Source organism: Malus sylvestris, chromosome 16, assembly GCF_916048215.2.
Source record: "Malus sylvestris chromosome 16, drMalSylv7.2, whole genome shotgun sequence".
NCBI classification, from domain to species: Eukaryota; Viridiplantae; Streptophyta; class Magnoliopsida; order Rosales; family Rosaceae; genus Malus; species Malus sylvestris.
This window is the reverse complement of record NC_062275.1, coordinates 37443484-37465309: the sequence shown is the minus strand read 5'-3', so window position 1 is coordinate 37465309 and position 21826 is coordinate 37443484. Positions and strand designations below refer to the sequence as shown.

The 21826-nt window shown below is 43.8% G+C and overlaps 1 protein-coding gene across 1 annotated transcript; it reads left to right on the top strand.

Annotated features, from left to right (window-relative positions):
- Positions 1-13863: 13863 nt before the first annotated feature.
- LOC126606489 (protein NUCLEAR FUSION DEFECTIVE 4-like) lies at positions 13864-20955 on the top strand. The gene is made up of 3 exons (XM_050273876.1): positions 13864-14306; positions 19010-19959; positions 20183-20955. Exons 1-3 carry the CDS (start codon positions 13998-14000, stop codon positions 20649-20651), a joined length of 1728 nt encoding a protein of 575 aa, XP_050129833.1. The 5' UTR covers positions 13864-13997; the 3' UTR covers positions 20652-20955.
- Positions 20956-21826: the final 871 nt, after the last annotated feature.

Sequence of the window (21826 nt, the reverse complement as noted above, 5' to 3'; positions counted from 1 at the left end):
TCTTTTTCCTTTTTCGCTGACACATCTTCCGTTGGCATCAACAGCACTGTGGAAGCAACCGGTGATATCTTAAGTCGGCATAGATAGCTCTGTCATCGTAGAGTCAGTCGGTCTCGCAGTACCTTCCGTTGGCATCAACAGCACTGCGGCGAGAACGATTGATTATCTATCCAAGTCTCGGTCGAGAAGGGTTTCTAAATCCTTATTGGTCGAGGTCATCTCATCAGCCTTCTCGGCGAAGTGAGGTGTTACAGTTATTACATTCGGCACATTGAAAGTCGAATTTGATATTGAACTTCGTAAGAATAGTAACCTTGTCTTCAGGTTCGAGAGCCCAAGAGGCCGAGACGTGTTCCTTTCTCGGCCGCAATCGCAAGACGCAGAAGTCAGTAGCGCGACCCAACGCAACATCAACAAATTTACTCCTCGACCGAGCTCGGCCGACGAGTTGGCACGCCCCGCATTCACCGAAGGACGTAGTTAGCTCATTAATTACTCGGCCTGCGCGCCACGTAGGCTTTGTAGTTTCTAGGGTCAACATTTTGGCACGCCCAGTGGGACCTAGTGCTAAACTACGAAGTTCATGCCAATTGAAACACGATCGGTAAAAAAGAAAACAACTATGGGAAAGTCGACAACCGATTTGCCGAATCAAAGCCTGGGACAAAGTGTGCCGCAGGCGCAGAATCCCCTTAGCGCTGTGACACCTGAGTCCACGAGCGCGACTCGCCGAGAGAGAGAAGTTAATCTCGGCGGTCAACTCCGTGGTTTAGAGATCCCTAACAGGAACACATGCGTTCTGAATGAAGGGATAGTAGAGGAGTGTGACGAGGATGGTGGTGAATGATTTGACCCACCAACAAGGTCGTTTCTTCGAAAGCGACTGGACGAGCAGTCTCGGTCAGTCGAACAGACGTTTAGCCGAGGCATTGACAAGCTGCATGACGCGATACTCAGTTCCAATGATCGACAAACCAGGCTGCTCGAAATGCTGGTTAGTCATGTTGGTGGCAGCAGGCCTTTCGATCTTCGCCAACCTTGTTTACCAGGAAACAACCCGGTACCGATTGTACCGGCCGAGCCTATTCCTGCCCCGCTCAAACCAATTAACTTGGAGAAAGGAGGAGGGTCGAATAGTAGGTCAGACGGGACCGACCAGAGGGTCGAAGCAACACCTGTTGATATGACCGAAGTTCAGCGGATGATCGACTCGGCCATGAAGAAAGGGCCAAAGTTTCCCAAGTTTATTCATCCGTACCCAGCTTACGTGGAGACGTTTGGATACCCGAAGGGTTTCAAGATCCCAGATTTTAGTCTTTTTACCGGTGAATCGTCCCTGTCTTCGTTGGAGCACGTGGCTCGTTTCACCGCGCAATGCGGAGATGTTAATAGTGATTTCCACAAGTTACGACTGTTCAATTTTTCATTGACCGGCTCGGCGTTTGCCTGGTACATTAATATCCCGCCTAATTCCGTCCAAAACTGGGAGGAGTTGGTCGAGAAGTTCCACGAGCAGTTTTATCGGCCGGGGATGGAGATGTCAGTCTCTTCATTAGCACGGATGGCTCAAGCATCTGATGAGTCACCAATGGATTATCTTACCAGGTTCAAATCGGCTAGGAATTGGTGCCGAGTGCCTTTACCCGAAGTCGAATTTGTCAGGCTTGCTTTGAATGGCCTTGACGTCGAATACAAAAAGAAATTCTTGGGGGCAAATTTTCGGGATATGTACGAATTGGCCCAACATGTCGAGCAGTATGATTATTTGCTCCGCGAGGAAAAGACTTCGAAGACTCCAACTCGGGGAACGATTTACAAGAACCCTACTGTCAATTATGCATCAACCGAGGATGAATGTGTTAGTGTGGATGCGGCTGAGATAGTAATAGATAAGCCATACATTTGCAAGGCATTGACTCAGGTTGATTCTAGAGAAGCCAAAAGTCGCTCGGCCACTGAAGGAACATCGAAACCGTCAAAGGTTTATACTTTTGATATTACCAAGGCTGACGTAATTTTTGACCAACTGTTATCAGCAAGAATCATTAAGCTTCGGCCCGGTCATAACATTCCTAAGGCCGAAGAGCTTAAAGGAAAGGTGTATTGCAAATACCACAATTCGAGCAAACACACGACAAACAATTGCGTCGTATTTCGTGATAACGTCCAAAGCTGGATTGATAATGGCAAACTGAAGTTCCCCGAGAAGAGGATGAGTGTTGATACTGATCTGTTCCCCACGGCAACAGTAAACACGGTCGACGCGTACCTACCCAAGGACAAAGGGAAAGGCAAGGCTGAAGTGGTTGAGACACAACGCCCGCGGAATCAGAATGTTCGGCCACGGTTCATGGCCGATTTTCGTTCAAATAAACTACCTACGGCTTTAACGGGGCCCGCTATTGTCAAACCTATGATGGATTATAGCACCGACGAACATAGTGGGACGGCGGTTTTGTGCAGGAAATGTAGAGCGAAGGTCGACAGTGAACCAGATGAGAAGCCTTCTTCGCAACCCGTGGCCGTAACTCGGCAAAAGATAGCCAATGAAGGCCAACATCATGGGGTTTTTGGGAGGCTCGGTCCTAAAGTACGGATGGAAGAGACACCCCCGGTCAGGCGGCGCCTCGATTTTGATGCTTCATTTTATGACGATGATTACTATAAGCGTAATTCTAGTAGTTCAGGATCATCACGGAGTCAAAAGACCTTCAAGCCTCCCGAGCCTAGAGATCAACGTTGGTATACATACCATTCTTCGAAGGGCGTCTACACCGCGTTGTCCAAATCTCAGAAACGCCGGCATCAACGGATAGATTGCATGGCTCGCCGACAAGCAGCCCAAGAAACTTCGGCCCCTAAGTGGCGGCCGAAGGATACAGTTGCCACTGATGAGGAGCGACCACCTCCAGCAATTATGACAGAGTTGGCTCAGGGGAAACGGCTGGTCGATCAAGACGTCGAGACCATGTTTGAAGAAGCTGATAAACGGATCAAACTTCTCATTCGACCAGGGGAAATGAAGGCACGTCTTGAACATTTCAGGCAAGAGGCCGAAAGCAAATTATCCCCGCTAGTTATACAAGAGCCTTTGGTCAAAATTCGACGGAATTTGCATCCCCCGTTCCTTGGGGAGTCTTTGGAGTATATGCGAGAATTTCATAAGAAACATTCGGCCAACGATCTGTATGGTTTGCCGAAGGCATGTCAGGACACCATTGATCTTGTCCTGACTTGTCCAGATGCTGAGCGGATCATCCAGAAGACCTCAGATCCAGGATTGAAAGCAAGGTTCCAGCACATACGAGAAGCTCGTGTTTTTGGATTTGAAGTCGACCTGTATACCGATATCGATGTCGCTGACCTTCCTTTCTCGCTGGAGGACCTTCAGTATTTACGGTATCACTTTGAAGTATTTTCGGCGGTTTCTCTCTTCGGCCTTACGACCGATGAAATCGCACGTATTGCTCGTCTGGATGCTTATCTTGACACTAGGGATGCTCGGCTACACTACCAGGAGCAGGTTCATGTTTTGACCCCAAGTTCATTGTCAATCTCGACCTTACCTGAGGCGGTCACGCAGAACCAACAAGTGGCCGAAGCGGCTCCGCCGAGTGACATTATTGAAGAAGGGACGGAAGAATCTCGTTGTCCGACTCTGACGATAACTGAGTCCGTAGTCGCTGACCAACCGAACGAGGAAGGTCTTGACCAGTTGGGCCCGTCAGTCCTGGATAATATGGAAATCAGTATGGTCCATGTGTTACCTGCCAATTTTCAATCAAGCACGGCTCAACCAAATTTCCTCGATGGAGATGTGGTTGCTGAGGAACCCGGCCATGTTGATTTCGTATCAATTGCTGAAGGCGAGCCAACAACAAAAGATGATAGTCTAAAGGCTGCTTTGGCCGAATTGTTCCATCGTTTATCATCGGCCAAGCTTCACCATTTAAAGCCATTGTATGTAACGGCACACATCGAGGGATATCCGGTTTCTAAAGTTTTTGTCGATTGTGGAGCTACTGTCAATATCATGCCCCTGAACATCATGAAGGCCTTACGCCGTTCAAATGACGAGCTTATTCCGTCAGGAATCACAATGAGTAGTTTTGTCGGCGACAAATCCCACACCAAAGGTGTGCTTCCGTTAACTGTGAATATTGCCGGTCGCACCCATATGACCGCCATTTTCGTGGTTGATTCCAAAACCGAGTATAATGCACTGCTCGGCCGAGATTGGATTCATCAAACCAGTTGTATTCCTTCCTCATTGTACCAAGTGCTTGTCTTTTGGGACGGCAAATCGATCACTGTTCATCCGGCCGATAGCCAGCCCTTCGAAGCCAACATGATTCAAGCACGGTATTATGACGATCACGTCGGCTATATTACGTTGCAAGGCTTCAATGAAGAGGGACGGCCGACTCGGATTTCCGTTCAGAAAGCTATCGAGGTTGGCGCCGAGACTGTCCAGCAGGATTCGGCGAGACTCGAATTAGCTAACTTTCTCCCCGAAGCCGATGTTTGACACCGATCGGGAAGCACGTAGGGTCGCGATTTCATCTACTATGGAACGACTGCTGGCCCATTGGTATACGATATCTAAACAACCAAATTCGGGCGTCAACCTCGTCGAGTTCCTTGCTGAGGGAGATAATGGGCCTGTATTATCTTTTGATAAAATTCGAGCCGCCCCGGCCGAGCTCGAAGATCATCGGCCCCTCGTTAAGGACCCTTTGGAAGAGATTAATGTTGGGACGGCCGATGACCCACGACTTTTGTTTATTAGTGCGTTACTCCCCCAACGAATGAAAGACGAGTTTCGTACCTTGCTTACGGAATTCAAAGATTGTTTTGCTTGGAGTTATCATGAAATGCCCGGCTTAGATCGTACTCTGGTCGAGCATGAATTACGTATTAAGCCCGGGTTTAAACCTTTCCGTCAGCCACCTCGTCGATTCTCGACCGAAGTATAACTCAGTGTCAAGGACGAACTAGTTCAGCTTTTGAAAGCCGGATTCATTCGGACAGCTCGATATGTCGAATGGTTGGCAAATATCGTTCCTGTATTAAAGAAAAATGGTGCATTGCGCATCTGTACCGATTTTCGCAATCTGAATCTAGTAACTCCCAAATATGCGTATACAATGCCGATTTCAGATCTGTTAATCGACGCCGCGACGAATCATGTGATCTTCTCCTTTATGGATGGACATGCCGGGTACAACCAAATATTTATTGCCGAAGCCGATGTGCACAAAACTGCTTTCCGTTGCCCGGGGGCACTCGGCACTTACGAATGGGTTGTTATGCCATTCGGCCTCAAGAATGCCGGCGCCACGTACCAACGGGCGATGAACACCATCTTCCATGATTTAATTGGTACCATCGTCGAAGTTTACATCGACGATGTTGTCGTCAAATCTAAACGCCAACGGACACATCTGGACGATCTCCGACAGGCTTTCCTTCGCATGCGTCAGCACAACCTCAAGATGAACCCTGCCAAGTGTGCCTTTGGTGTCTCGGCCGGGAATTTTCTTGGTTTTCTCGTACATCATCGGGGGATTGAAGTCGATGAGAATAAGGCACGTGTAATCGTCAGTGCTCCACCACCGACTACGAAGAAACAACTGCAGTCCTTACTCGGCAAGATAAATTTTCTCCGCCGATTTATAGCTAACTCGGCAGGAAAAATGAAAGCGTTTTCCACGCTTTTGAAACTTAAGGACTCGGATACATTTGCGTGGACGACCGAGCATCAGGCGGCATTTACACAAATCAAAGTCTCCCTTACAACGCCGCCTGTTCTTGTTCCACCTCGGCGCGGTAAACCCCTCAAACTATATATTTCGGCGGCTGAAGAGTCCATCGGATGCCTCCTTGCCCAAGACAATGATGCCGGGCGAGAGCAGGCTATTTTTTACCTCAGTCGAAATCTTAATCCACCGGAGATCAATTATTCCGCCGTGGAGAAGCTCTGTCTTGCCGTGTTCTTCGCCGCCTCTAAACTCCGGCATTACATGCTTCCGTCGGTCACACAAGTCATTGCCCAGACCGACGTCATCCGGTACATGCTTACCCGGCCGATCGTAAAAGGGAGAATTGGGAAGTGGACGATGGCGTTGTCCGAGTTTAGCCTACAATACGTGCCTCAGAAAGCTGTCAAAGGCCAAGCATTGGCCGATTTCCTGGCTTACCATCCTTCCCCCTATGGTATTGGGGACACCGATGTTGAAATCAGCATGGTGGAAGCACGCGACAACTATTGGACGATGTATTTTGACGGGTCCAGTACGTCATCTTCGGCCGGCGTTGGAGTTGTCATTCAATCTCCTAATCATGATCGTTGGTATTTTTCGCTTAAGTTGGATTTTGACTGCACCAATAATCAGGCCGAATATGAAGCCTTAATCATCGGCCTTGGCCTCCTTCATGACTTGCGGGCCACCCGTGCCCTCGTACTCGGTGACTCTGAACTTGTGATCAACCAACTTAATGGATCATTTCGCTGCATGAGTTGTACCCTGGCACCCTACCACATGGTTGCCAGCTATTTGGCCGAGTCCTTTGACGGTATTACGTTCGAGCATGTTTCCCGGATCCATAATACCGATGCAGATGAGTTGGCTCAAATTACCTCTGGCGCACAACTCCTGGGGGGCAAGCTAGGCCGAGAGATACCAGTGATACGACAGTTATACCCGGCCTTGGTCAACCAGCAAATTCTCCGGCGCGACGATGTAATACGCACTCGAGTCATGTCTTTACCTTCGTTGTTAGACCGACAAGATACTATAGAGGTTTGCACCGTCGAGGCAATACCAGATGATTGGAGAAAACCCATTATGCAGTACCTTGACAATCCCAATGGAAAACATAGTCGCAAGACACGAGTTCACGCCACGAACTATGTCAAGTACCAGAACGAGTTATATCGAAAAGGGGAGGATGGATTACTACTGCTATGCCTCGACCCCCAAGAGGGTGCTCGGGCGATCTCTGAAGTTCATGAAGGGATTTGCGGAGCTCATCAATCCGGACGGAAAATGCGATGGCTACTCCGACGACACGGCTATTTTTGGCCGAAATTACTGAAAGATTGTATCAAGTTTGCACGAAGATGCGTCCAGTGCCAAATCCATGGGCCTATACAAAGGGTCCCGGCCGAATCATTACATTCGGTCATTAAGCCATGGCCGTTTAGAGGATGGGCCATGGATGTAATCGGCAAAATCACGCCGACTTCTGGAGCTGCTAAGCATGCATGGATAATAGTCGCAACGGATTACTTTACCAAGTGGGTCGAAGCAAAATCATATGCCGAGTTAACATCTAAAGAAGTTTGCGATTTCGTGGAGGAACACATTGTGACCCGGTTCGGTGTGCCAGAAATGATCATTACCGACAATGGAACAATCTTCACAGCCGAAAGGTTTAAGGAATACACGGCCAATTTGAAAATTCGGCTGGAACAGTCCACACCGTATTATCCACAGGCGAATGGGCAGGCCGAGGCAAGTAATAAAGTGTTGATCGGTATCCTCGAAAAAATAATAAAAGAAAGGCCTGGCATGTGGCATTTGAAGGTGAACGAGGCATTATGGGCATACCGAACGTCGCCCCGGTCGGCGACTGCGACAACCCCATACGCATTAACCTACGGACACGATGCAATGCTACCAGTCGAGTTGAGCATAAATTCGTTGCGATTAATTGAACAAAGTAGTTTGTTTAGCGCCGAATATAGTCAGTCCATGAGACAGGAATTAGAAGATTTGGAAGAAGCACGACTTGACGCTTATAACTTATTAGTGGCGAAAAAACAGATTGCCGAGCGAGCCTATAATCAAAAGGTGCGACAGAAAACATTCGGCGAGGGTGAGTTAGTGTGGCAAACGGTGTTGCCCGTAGGAATAAAAGATCCTAGGTTCGGCAAGTGGTCGCCGAATTGGGAAGGGCCGTTTATTGTGCATAAGGTATATGGAAAAGGGGCGTATCATCTTAAAGACCGAACCGGTGCGGTCCACAGATTACCGATTAATGGGAAGTTTTTGAAGAAATATTATCCGGTCACATGGGAAATGCGGGAATAGTAAACCAGTCTATTAAAATTGATAAGTATTTACAAAATGAGTAGGTCGGATGGTTTACATTCAGATACATTTAAGGAGAAAAGGGAAGAAGAGTGCTGAGCAGGGCCTTCAACTCCAACCACCGCACGTCGGCCATGATAACTTCAGCTTGCCGGTTCTTCTTGTCCAGCTTCAACCGCTCGACCCGCTTTGTTGCAGCCACGTATTCAGTAAGGCGATCCTTTCCGCCCGATTCAAAGTCTCTAGCAAGCTCGGAAGCAATGGCCGACCGACGTTTTGCCAGTTCGGCCATCTGACGATCGAGCTCGGCTAGTACTTCTCCTTTTGCCCTCAGATCATCGATTTTCGGGCGAAGAGTGTCTTGAACGGCCGTGGCAGTCTGTAGATCCTGTTCAGCCTTTAGAGCAGTCTGAAGACACTAAAGGTCTCCCGAACCCGCTCCAAGGCAGACGACGCCTGAACGATGGCATCTCCACTTAGGCGACCGTCGGCCCCAAGATCGTTCAGACATACGCCAAGCTGATCAAGACCATTGCGCTCTAGCACTTGAGACGCGGAGAGCGACAGAACTTCCCGCAGCTGGGTTAAAGCGTTTGGATCGGTAGCTTCAGTTGGAGCGGCTGAAGGGCCGGACTGTGCAGTTGTGCTGGAGAGGAGGGCTTTGAATTCGACCTCCCACGAAACCTGCATGTACAAACAAGGTTAGGCTTAAAGAAAGTCATGACAAGAATAGCAAGAAGGTTTCGTTTTTTTTAACCTGCCGAGAGGAGACCTCGGCCATGTCCCCAGGATCGTTGCTCGAACCTAAAGAACTCAATGGCCGAGCCCAGTGTCTTAGATTGCTTCTCAATTCACGCGGCCGATGGAGGTTATCTACGTTTGATGGCCACTGAGGCGGCCAAGAAATATAAATAACGCCCTTCGGCGCGTAGAATTGACGGTGAAAAGAATGTAAGGGCACCTGACATTTAGTATTGTCTTCATTTAGAATTCTAGAGCAGAAAAACAATCAAGGAAAGACGGTAGAAGATACTTACGAAGGCCGAGGTAACCTCCTGTGGAGGGATATGGAAGCCCTGGTCTTGAGGATGAACGGGCGATTCCGCCGTCGCCTCGGGTTCCTCGAGTGGACGTTTGCCACGGTTGGCTGCAGATGGGCCGACCGGAACAGCCGTTTCGAAGGAGGCAGGAACATCCTGATCCTGGGAAGGAGCGAGGGGTTCGGCCGTCGCCGTCGGCTCCTCGACTGGGCGCTTGCCACGATCAGCCGTGGAGGGACCGGCCTGAACCACCATCTCTGACTTTGGGGGAGGTTGCCGACGAGAGTGAGGGCGATCTGCCAGCGGGACCTCGTCGCTCCCTTCACTCTCTTCCAAGATGAAGACCGAGGGTTTTGGATTTTCAGAGGTTGCTCCCTTGGTCGCAGAGACCACCTTTTTTGGAATGGGTGCCTCCTCGACGGAGGGAGGCACAACTGGTGTACCAGCCCCAGAGACAGGTCGCGGTCGAACTGTCTCTGCGGCCGGGGCAGGCTGTTTCTCGACCGAGGGTTGAACAACGGCGGGAGAAGGGGAAACACTGGGAGTTGTCGCCCCTGTAGTTTGACTAGAGATGACATGGATCTCCCGTGCACCCTTCTTTGCCAGTTGTTTCACCCGCTTGGCAGGCGGCGGAGCTTCGACGGCCGGCTCGGCCTCTTGGCGGGGTCGTTTGGTTGGCACGGCCCGAACAGCAGCTTTATCCTTTTTAACTAGGGCCGATTTTTTCTCGACCATGGCCGCGGCAACGGCTTCCGTTTTTCTCGAAGGCCGATGACCTGAGAAGATAAGAACAATTCAGTAAGGCAAATCAATATGCAAGGTTGGAAGGAACCGGTGATAAATGAAAAATTACCTTGAGGTTGGGGAGCCGAGGCCTTCTTCGGACGGTCACCGAAGAGTTTGTTTAGCACGTCTTCGACCGGAGCACCAAAGAACTCCTGGATGTAATTTTCCCACCATTCACCGAAGATGTCAGTACAATGGGTTTCGGGGGCGGCCAGTCGAAGGCGGAACTTTTGACAACGTTCTTGGAACTCCCTCACGGCAGTATCACATTCCTTCTCCGAGGAACGAGGTTCACGTCCACGGCTTAGGATTGTTCTGGAGGAGAGAAGGGGGACGGGGCAGCCCTGAAGATAGCCGAGTTGTCGGGCAAGGAAGTTCGGATGATATACTTCCCAACCCGACCGTTTCCCATCACAGCCGAGAGGGAGGTCACGAACCAGCATAAACGACCCCCAGGTCTGACGAAGATCGGCTTCCTCCTCTGCGCCCCATGTAGAGGTAGGCAGCCTGATGGAGGAAGGATAGTCTCGACGACGACATATCAGGAACTCGTCGTTGGAGAAGTCGTCGAGAGCGAAGAGGTACCGAAATACCTCTTCGGCTTGATGGGGAGGTATAGGTCGAGAGGCCAACTGAGGTCCAAGCGCCTCTGTTGGTGATAAGTCAGCTATGGCCGGCCGAAGGGAGACGAAGTACACTTGTAACCAGAGCTGGAAGACCCAGAGGGGACCATTCTGGTGTGGGTCGACCTTGTGGAGGGTTGCTTCGGCCAGGCAACGGAAGAGTTGGGCGAGAATGTTGGAACTCAGTGCCAGGACGTGACCACTAGCCAGGGTTTCGGCTACCGGCATGTTCTCGACCAAACACTTGTTTGACCTGGTACAACAAATATATTTGTTGTACCAATAGAAGAGGAAGGCTTCATGCTCGCCTTCTCACAGGTCCTCTTCTCCTCGGCCGGCGAAGTGAAGATAGAGGGTATTGTAATTACAGAAGTTCTTGTGGAGCTTCTGAATGTCTTCCTTCGACGGGATGTGACCATCACGGCTCAGGGTCTCGAAGGCTCGACGGTCGAAAAGTGTTTTCAGATCGATATTCGACGAGCGCCGAGAGAGAGTCACGTCAACAGGGATCCCGGTTGCCGAGGTCCCCAGAATGGCGGTGATATCCAGGATGGTGGGACCAATGGGACCAAGAGGAAGAACCATTGTGTTGGTGGCCGAGCACCAGAAGCACAGAGCGGCTAGGAGAAGCTCCTTGTCGAGGACGACATCCATAGACGAGAGTAGGATGGCGTCGTAGATGCCGAGGGCCTTCCACTGATCGCCGAAGAGCCGTTCCATTCGAACGACCCAGGCTGCCCAGGTTGTGGTCGTCGAGGGCCAGGAGCCCTGGGTTTCGCCGCGTCCCATCGCGACCATTCAAACCCTTGAAGCAAGGGTGTTAGGCAGTGCTCCTGGAGAAGGCCGGTGATGGTCGGCGGTATTGCAGCCTTGAAGAGAGAACCCAGGATCTGGTGCTGAGTGCTCATGTCATTTTCAAACCGTATAGTCTTGATCGAGCTCCGATCAAGAATCTTCTGATGTTGGTCATATTCCTTGGAAAGCTTGGAGATGAAGGACGCCATTATAAGAAAGAATCACGGCGTAAAGGGATTTTTCTGGGTTGGAGGTTTGAAGACGAAGGCTTGGAATGGAAAAATGCACTAGAAAGCAATGGCAGAGAATTTCAGGAAGTTTGAGAGCGTAAAGTATGAATGAGGGAATTTCGGTATTTATAGAGTTTTGGGGGGGAAGAGCAATCATTCGAAATTCAAAACAAAGGGCAAAATCGACCGGAGGAATTGTTGATCATGATGAACATTTGGGAAATGCAGGTAAGAAGACCGAAGGTTTCAGATGTTGGAGGCGCACGATCGCGTGTGACGGCGAAATTAATGACGAAAGACGGTTCGACACCTGCAAGATGACAAGTGGGCTCACGGACTGAGGTAGTGGCTCGCGGATTGAGATAGTGGTCATTATGGCAAGACGGTTCGGGCAGGCGCACACTTCAGACGTCATTATTAGGGATTGGCCATGTTAGAGGACGCCACGTGGCGAGTGGTTTCACAGGATCAAGATCATGCGATCGTGTTCAATAAATGCGCCTTGGAACTCGGGTATTAGGATTTTAAGTGGTAGATTCGCTTCTTCAAGGCCGAAACTCGGCTGAAGGTTTCAGGCCGAGGACCTCAGAAGCGAGGGGGCAATGTTTGGGCCCAAAATACCAGTTTGGGCCGAGGGAAAAATCGCTCTTGGCCCGGGAAGCCGTACGGCGAAAGGGTCATGGAGCGTTCAGCTCATGGGCTTCCAAGCCTAGGTCGGTTAAATCAGAATGCAAGTCGAGTCCTAGTACAATAGAGACTCTCGACGAGATCAATAAACTAGAAAGCGAATCCGGCTCAGTTAAGGACTAGATTCGTAGTCCTAGCAGAGATAGGACTGACCGAGGTAATGTTAATCCGGAGAAGGAAACCTAGTTCGAATAGGATTGGAACTCGGGCTCGGTGTTCTGCAACTATAAATACAAGACATTCAACAAAGGAAAAGCCCCTGCAAATCAATACAAAATTGCCCTGCGCAAACTCTCACAACTTGTGATTTTTCTTTTTCCTTTTTCGCTGACACATCTTCCGTTGGCATCAACAGCACTGTGGAAGCAACCGGTGATATCTTAAGTCGGCATAGATAGCTCTGTCACCGTAGAGTCAGTCGGTCTCGCAGTACCTTCCGTTGGCATCAACAGCACTGCGGCGAGAACGATTGATTATCTATCCAAGTCTCGGTCGAGAAGGGTTTCTAAATCCTTATTGGTCGAGGTCATCTCATCAGCCTTCTCGGCGAAGTGAGGTGTTACAGTTATTACATTCGGCACATTGAAAGCCGAATTTGATATTGAACTTCGTAAGAATAGTAACCTTGTCTTCAGGTTCGAGAGCCCAAGAGGCCGAGACGTGTTCCTTTCTCGGTCGCAATCGCAAGACGCAGAAGTCAGTAGCGCGACCCAACGCAACATCAACAAATTTACTCCTTGGCCGAGCTCGGCCGACGAGTTGGCACGCCCCGCATTCACCGAAGGACGTAGTTAGCTCATTAATTACTCAGCCTGCGCGCCACGTAGGCTTTGTAGTTTCTAGGGTCAACACATACGTACCCTTGTTTAATCATGTTTACTATTTTTGTTTGAATTATTATTTAATCTGATGACTATAAACAAAGAGCAATGTGTACATAAGCTAAAAAGATTGTCTGAAAACATACCCGGAAAAAAAAAATTGTAAAAAAAGGACTGCCCTCAGTTCCATCCCCTTGCGCATAAGCACTTATCTTGAACTTTAATGCATTCTTCACCTCACATACAACAACGGAAAGAGATTCTCTTCAGATCTTTTCTTCCAAAGTCTAGGAACAAAATGATTCGAATTTTTAAATTTAATTTAATGGTTAAAAACAGAGAAATTAGTAAAAACTTTTAAAAGCTATAATAATTTTTTGTTGTTGCATCAAATTTTAAAAATTCAAGTCACTTGTTCTCTAAGCTTTGAGGGGAAAGATGCGGAGAGGATCTCTTTCCTACAACAACGGTCCTGGGTTAACTTCCGCTGGGTTTTGTACAGCCAACTGACGTGCACTAATTTTAAAGCGTTGATGCACTTTGAGCTTATATACATCAACGGTCGAAATCTTTTCACTTGTGCATGTGCAATTAACCCGATTACTAAGCCTGTGTAAAATCTTCAATAAGTATTAAAAAAACAAAAAGAACAATTATTAGTTACTAAACGACAAGAGAGAGAAAGTACGTCAACATTATAATGAAGAGAAATTCTAGAGAGTGGGGGCCCACATCAAGGGATATGAGATCGTTGGTTTATAAATGAGGCCACGCAGGGAGACAGAGAGACGCAAACCACACAACACCAGCAGCAGCAAGACACAACAACGACAACCGTGGTGGCCTTTGCAGCGGAACGGAGGCGCTGCCGCTGGTGGCTTTGGTATTGTAAACATCAAATATTTTTAAGGAAATTCTGATGGCGGGGCAGTCGAGAAAATGGATGATTCTGGTGGCCACAATATGGATTCAGGCGTTTACAGGGACGAACTTCGATTTCTCATCGTATTCGTCGTCATTGAAGTTGGTGCTGGGAATCTCGCAGGTGCAGTTGAATTACCTGGCGACGGCGTCTGACCTTGGGAAGGTGTTGGGGTGGTCGTCGGGGCTGGCTCTCATGTATTTTCCTCTGTGGGTGGTGCTGTTCATGTCCGCCTTCATGGGATTTATCGGTTACGGCATGCAGTGGCTCGTCATTCGCCAAATCGTCTCCTTGCCTTATTTCCTGGTACGTATGTTTCAATTAATTTAATATATATCTTTCTCTTAGTTATTTGTTTTCTCTTCCTTAAAAAAAAAATTATTTGTTCTCTTTCTTCTCCTTCTCTTTCTAATTTCTCCAACACTAAAATTCTACGCCATTGCCATGTTTTATGTGATTTCTAATTAATTGGGTGCTTATCTTTGTATTTTGTTTCCTTTGATGTGGAGTGTTGTTTTAATTTAATCTATACCATGAGAGAAACTCAAACGTTAGATGTAGAAGGTGCATATTGTTGTACTCAACTTGGTTACGACTAGGTCTGTGAGTTTATGTAATTTATGTTGTTATTGCAATTTGGTGTTTTTGTTCTATTTCTTTCTTCAACCTAATTCCGTGTTTAGAGTTTTTCTTATTTTTTGTTTGTTTGATGCAAAATCTAACTATTTTGTACGTTTCTTATTGGTTGAAAGTCTACCTGGCATTCGTGTTGTATTTTCCGTATTCGTGTCGTTTTCGTGTCATACCCGATATCTTAACGGGTCGTGTCGTGTAACATCCGTTAAAACAAATGGGTAAAATGACCCGACCCGAAATCGACCTGATAATATTAACAGGTAATATGACCCGACCCGTTACCTGTTAAGGAAAATATATTTTAAACCAATAAATAATCAAATGAAAAACATAATACTAAATAAGTATATACATATCATATTGTCACATCCAAAACATAAAACACATTTTTCTTTTAAGTATATTTTCACTTACCTAAAGTCTTTAATAGTTTTTTAATTAATGTAGAAGTGTTAAAAAATATAGAAAAAATATATAAACGCTCGTAATGACAAGCTTTACAACTTTCATGAAGAGCTTAACTTCGAAATTCGCCACTACAATCATATAAATCATAGATCAAAATTTGACCGTTGATTGTTGTTTACATTTACGCTTCATTGTTCTCATCAAATTTTGTTTTTTTAGATTTTCTTTTTTGAAAACTTGATCTATTAGAAGATGCAGGAAGATGAGCGGTTTGGATCGTTGATATTATATTCAGAGTTTTACGGTTAGTGAAAATATTGCTTGATGTTTATAAAGTTTCTACAAACTATATGACATCGACTCATATTTCAGTTAACCGTAAATATCGAAACGTGATATCAAAGATCTGGACTGTTCATCTTGTTACATCCGCCATATGATCATGTTTTCAAAAAAGAAAATTTAAAAAATGAAATTTAGTAAGAAGAATAAAGCGTAAATGGCAGTCGACGGTTAAATATAATTTTAAGGTTTATGAATTATAGTGTTGGATTTCGAAGTTGACCCCTTCATGAAAGTTGTAAAGTTTGTCAATATGAGTGATTGTATACTTTTTTTTACATTTTTTACACTTCTACAATAATTATTATTAATTTTATTAATTTTTCCCTCAAATAAAAAACATTATTCATGAAGGTTCGGAGGATTTTAAAAATCTAAACGATAATGTAAGTGTAACCATTATCTACTCGTGGAGAAATAATGATGAATCACGAGTGTTTATATATTCTTTCACATTTTTCATACTTGTATGTATGTCTTCTTAGTTCTTGCCTATACAAATACTATATTAGTTTATTTTAATTTTAGACAGCAACATGTTAAGTAAAATTTATCCTAGAAATGATAATAAGGAACTCTCATAATAAAAATAAATAATGACAAAAACTTTTTTTTTAACTTATATAGAATAATAATACAAAACTATATATTTAATATAGAATAGACTGCATATATTAATATGGCTATTGTATTTTATAAGAAATCTTTTAGTAATTAAACTTTAAAATTATCAAAATAAATTTTTTCTTAACGGGTCGAAACAGGTTACCCACGTGTTAACCGTTGTACCGTTAAGAACCTGTTATTAACGGGTTCTTAACGGGTCACCCGATAATGACCCGATAAGTTATCGTGTTGACCCAAAACCCGTTATTTTCGTGTCGTTTTCGTGTCGTGTCAGAAACTGCCGGGTCTAGTTGAAAGTAGTAGTTTTCATGTTACAACTCAGTGACAAATGCTGCTTGTTTGGGGTGGATACACTTCTAACCACCGCAATATCACTGCTATCCTCCACCAGATGTTTCTGCTGTTTCCTTTTACTCGAAAGTTCATTTAACTTTCTCGAAAAAAAATGAATTCAGCTCATTTATTTATTTTTCACGTAAATTAAAGTAGCAAAAAAGGGTGTGTGGGGTCTACGTGAGATCCTGAATTTTTATTTTATTTGTTTCGGTAAAGTTTATTTGTCAAATATTGCTTTTAACTTTCACTAACAATCGTTGTTATATCACAAGCGAAAGCACAAATTGTATCCACCTGTTGCTTCTCTGGACCCTGCTATGCTATACGGTATTCTTACTATATATATACTTTTTTAGGACCAAAATGAAATTTCCTTTAGAAAGTATTATTCTTAATAATTATATATGTATAGCGTTCAATTTTTGAGACAATAATTTATTCAACTTTTTAAAAATTTATTGCAATTTCTAGGTTCTTTTTGTTGGGAATCAAGTGGTCCCAGTTAACTGTATGTATATAAAAGGCATATCAGCTCATCAGTCCTTTTTAATTCTGATAATGCCAAAAGAACAAATAAGCTCATCAGTCACTTCCGAATTCTTTGAAAGTTCCTTGGAATTATTTCAAGGGATTCAAGTCCAATAAGATTCATATAGGATTAATTTTTTAATTTCATTCCCACTCCTAGATAACTATAAGCCTTAGTAAAAAAAATTAATTAGTTAAAGTTAATAGTGTTTATGTTTGTATTTATTTTATAAGCACTTTTTTTTCTTAATAAAAAACATTCCTGACATATCATGTGCTTAATAACATAGTGGCAATAAAAGTAAGTTGATCTCATATATTGAAATTAGAGTACGTCATACCTAAACAACCAGGTATGGATCACCAACAAAATTTGTTCATCTCGTAGTTGAACAATCATGTCTCATTCGCATAACTGCTTCTCTTCTTTTAAGTAAGTAAATCACTTTGAAAAAAAATTAAATTTACTCAGTGCTTGATTGCTCCTTTCCTTAGTATTAAATGCACATTTTTGTTTTCACCAGTTAGTTGAGAATTATTTTGTTTTCAACAGTGTTGAATTGTCCTGGTGATTATGGTCATCCTCTTTAATATACTGTAACTTGAGTTAAAATTTTTTCCCTCTTCCCTCCTCTAACTTTGAGTAATAATATCACTTGTAGCAATTTTATTTTTTTATAAACAAAAATTTTAAAATATTGGGATTTTACAAGCTTAATTAGGTACATCACAATTGGGTTTGTTATCTTTAGCCCAAACAGTAAATTGATATATTCTGCATTATCAAATTTTAGGAAGCATCTTTACCGTCCACGTGAAACAAAAGTTAGTTTTGCTTTTAAAATTTTTAGTGATGAAACAAAAGTTGATTGGAAGAAGCTTCCTTTCGATATCAGATTCAATTTTGTGCCATATTACTTGCAGAAAAAACGGGTACAGCATTCGCTCTGATGAGCAGACCTGTTGGAACGAGACTACTTGGTAACTTCTTGGAGTTGTCAATATTAGGTTTTTGTTTTCACTTTTCTTTTGTCTTCTTTTCTCACCTCTCTTTCCTTACTATTTCTTGTCTTTCTCTTTCTCTAATTTTATTTCTTTTATTGTTTCTTTGGTGTTTAAGTACAAATAAAATCCTTGTCATCTGTCCTTGGTACAAAAAAATCTTCATACCAATTAGTTTCTGTTTTCTGTTTTGTTTTCAAATGTTAATAAGAAAATAGTAAATTAGAAAAAAAAAAAAAAAAAAAGATATACATTTGGTCTATAATTTGGCTTGTGATTATGAATAGTGGTGGATACTGCATGATTCTCGACAAGTAATCCAATAAGTTCTTATTTCTTTGTTGAGACTCTCTATGGTGCTTCTAAATATAGGGTACTATATGAAGCATATTATAGAATTCTGTTTTTTCCTTAATTATAGTTATTTAAAAGTGATTGGTGAGAGTTTGCATTCAGTATTTACACTGTTAGGTCGAAGTCAAGAATCTCCACCAACAATTTCGTGCATTTGCATGCATGTCATCGTTTGATCGAGCACGAGAGTTTGATGTGTTAATAAAACAGTTTGTTGCTCCATTTTTTTTTAACTATTAATCCTCCAACCAATATTCCAAACATTCCATTTGATGGATTCATGGTTGTATTGTTAATCAACCTCACATGAATCTAAGAATACTTGTCAATATGCATTGCATGTGATGGATGACTAGATTTTTAATTTAATCGTTTTTTTTTTTTTTGGTTTCATTTAATTATTTTAATTTGTTTATATATTAATTTCATATGAGCTATAGTTGTAGTCAGATTTTGTTTAATTTGCCAACTGAAAATAAAAATTGAATACCATGCCACCTTCGTTAAAATATTGTTGTAATGTGCTGCCTCTAACCAATCATTTTACCGTCCAGAAAATTGCATGTGATTCTAAGATGACCCTTTTCAAAGGTCACGCACGAATCACATTCAAATTTTCAGAATTAAGAATCAAAGTATAGGTCTTGGTGCAACCTTTTAAACGGAAAATTGCAGCAGGACCTATAGGAGACAGTTGTATTGATGTGATTTTTGCCCGAGTGTTTTTTCATGGATATAGCTCTAACTTGTCTTGTTATGGAACTTGTTTCTGGCAGATATTTCTTCTTTGTTTGTTGGCTGGGTGTAGCATCTGTTGGTTCAACACCGTATGCTTCGTTCTTTGCATTCGGAACTTCCCAGCTAATCAACCCTTAGCAATATCACTCACAGTAAGCTTCAATGGCGTAAGTGCAGCCTTATACAACCTTGCAGCCAGTGCAATTGACTCATCGTCTACTTCTTTATTTCTAATTTTGAATGGTGTCATTCCCCTTCTCACCTCTGCCGCTGCATTGATCCCTATTCTCCGCCAACCCAGTCTAGACCCTCTCCCACCTGATGGAGTCCGCCGTGACTCCCTCATCTTTCTCCTTTTGAATATTTTAGCTGTTCTAACTGGTGTTTACCTTCTTCTCTTTGGTTCAACCTCATTTGATACAGCAACAGCTCGTCTCTTCTTAGGCGGTGCCATTTTCCTACTCATTTTCCCTCTGTGTATACCTGGCATTGTCTACGCTAGAGATTGGTTTCGCCGTTCCCTTCATTCTAGCATCCGCCTTGAAGGCTCGGGCTTCGTTCTTATTGATGTTGAAGATCTTGAGCTTCACAAAGAACTCCTTTCGCGTGATAACAGTATGAATTACGGGAATGCATGTGTTGATCACCTCTTCAACAACAATGAAAGACCTCCTTCAACTTTGTCATTTAGACATAAGAGCGGATATCAGAGCACCGCAGGTTGTTGTGGGGCAATTTTGGGCAAGGGTCAGTTGGCAATGCTTGGGGAAGACCACACAGCAGGAGCACTTGTACGAAGGTTCGATTTTTGGCTATACTACGTAGCATATTTTTGTGGAGGTACTATTGGTCTTGTGTACAGCAACAATCTGGGGCAGATAGCTCAATCATTAGGACAGAGCTCCAAGACTACAACACTTGTCACACTTTATTCATCATTTTCATTCTTCGGCCGGTTGCTTTCGGCTGCACCAGATTACATACGTGCGTAAGTATTGATAATGCGCACTTCTTTTGCCTAATTTATCTAAACTACATAATTGATGACATTATGTGTAAGTTAATCTGTAATTAATAATTGGTCATAAAATGTACGTACAAAATAAGTGTGTGACATCACTTGAAATGTCATTTTTATGCTATTCAACATTTTAAACTTTTGAGGTTTGTTACATCTTTGACTAACACAATGTTTTATCCACATTTTGCAGGAAGGTTTATTTTGCTAGGACAGGATGGTTGACAATTGCACTTTTGCCAACCCCAGTGGCCTTCTTGTTGCTTGCTTCATCAAGCAGTAGCTTCGCTTTGCACACAGGCACGGCATTAATAGGATTGAGCTCCGGATTCATTTTCGCAGCTGCTGTTTCCATCACATCGGAGTTGTTCGGGCCCAACAGCGTAGGTGTTAACCACAACATGCTTATTACAAACATACCAATTGGTTCGCTCGTCTATGGCCTTCTTGCAGCGATCGTTTATGATTCAAATGTGAGGCCTAACCTAAACATCTTAAGGACTGATTCGATTGTGTGCATGGGGAGGGACTGCTACTTCTTAACCTTTGTGGGGTGGGCTTGCATATCTGTTCTTGGGCTAGGTTCAAGTGTACTGTTATTCTTAAGAACCCGACATGCGTATGATCATTTCGAACATAACCGTTCAACGCAACTCTACTAACATGGAACATTGTTGGAGGCAGAAGAAAACACATTCCTTAGTTTATTGCTAAATTTTGGAGGGAGAGAAGAAGCGTCCTTTGCGGCAAAAAGTTTGATTGTCGACGGAATCAACAAGGCAGTTCGTAGTCTACCTAATCTGGGGGTGTATTGATGATGACGACAACACTATTGAGGGAATACTTCAACAACTATTGGTTAACCAAGAAATAGATTACGGTTTAGCATGTTGCATTTGTATTACAATATCTTAGATGCTTGAAGCTATTCGTTACGCCGACATATAATTAGGTTTCTCGTTTGTATATTATTTCTCATTTCTTTTTTTTTTCTTTTTTTTGAGCAAACGATATTATCTACATAAAGGGGGAGGGTATTCAAAATTTGGCCCAAAGTGGGCTTACCTGAGCCCCGCCTGTTGTTGGGTTGCTTGGGCCAAGGGTTTGAAATCCAGCCCGGCCCAAATGTGCTCAATTCATCTTGACCACCCCGCTTTAAAGCTGTCACGCCCCAGACTCGGGGTCGATGGAAAAATAACCCTGCGCCTGGTGCACAAGTAAAAGTTAAAAAAAATTAAAACAAAAAACTAACTTCTCTTATTCAAATAACTCCAAAATCTTTATAGGGTGTACAAAGATAAATCAAATCCTTAAATCTCTTATGTAACACAACCTTAGTTTGTCTAGCATCTATCTTGCCAAATAATTCGTCTGAAAAATAATAGGATGAAGGGTGAGAAACCACTACTATCGCTCAGTGAGTAGAATATGTAATATGCAGTCAAGCGTGCTGTTTTACCCACACTATAAAATAGATAATAATATCAAATTATTATACACTTAGTGCCATATCACATCGTCCCGTCATGTGTTCATTATATCCGTCATAAATTGTAACTCACCACGTGACTCCTAATGGTCATTCTGCCCTAATGTCCCCATGTGCAGTTTACATTTATCTCTTGGATTAATGCAACACCAAAGTTCTCATGCTCCATGAACATTCCAAAGAATCCACATATCACCATACATAATAACTCCGATACATTTCAACAAATCCAACATACTTGACTTGAAATAGAGAGATATTTAAAAATAGAGTAAAATCCCATGATAACTCATGGTTTTCGTTTATCAGAATATAAGAATATTTTGAACACATTAGATAAATCACTCA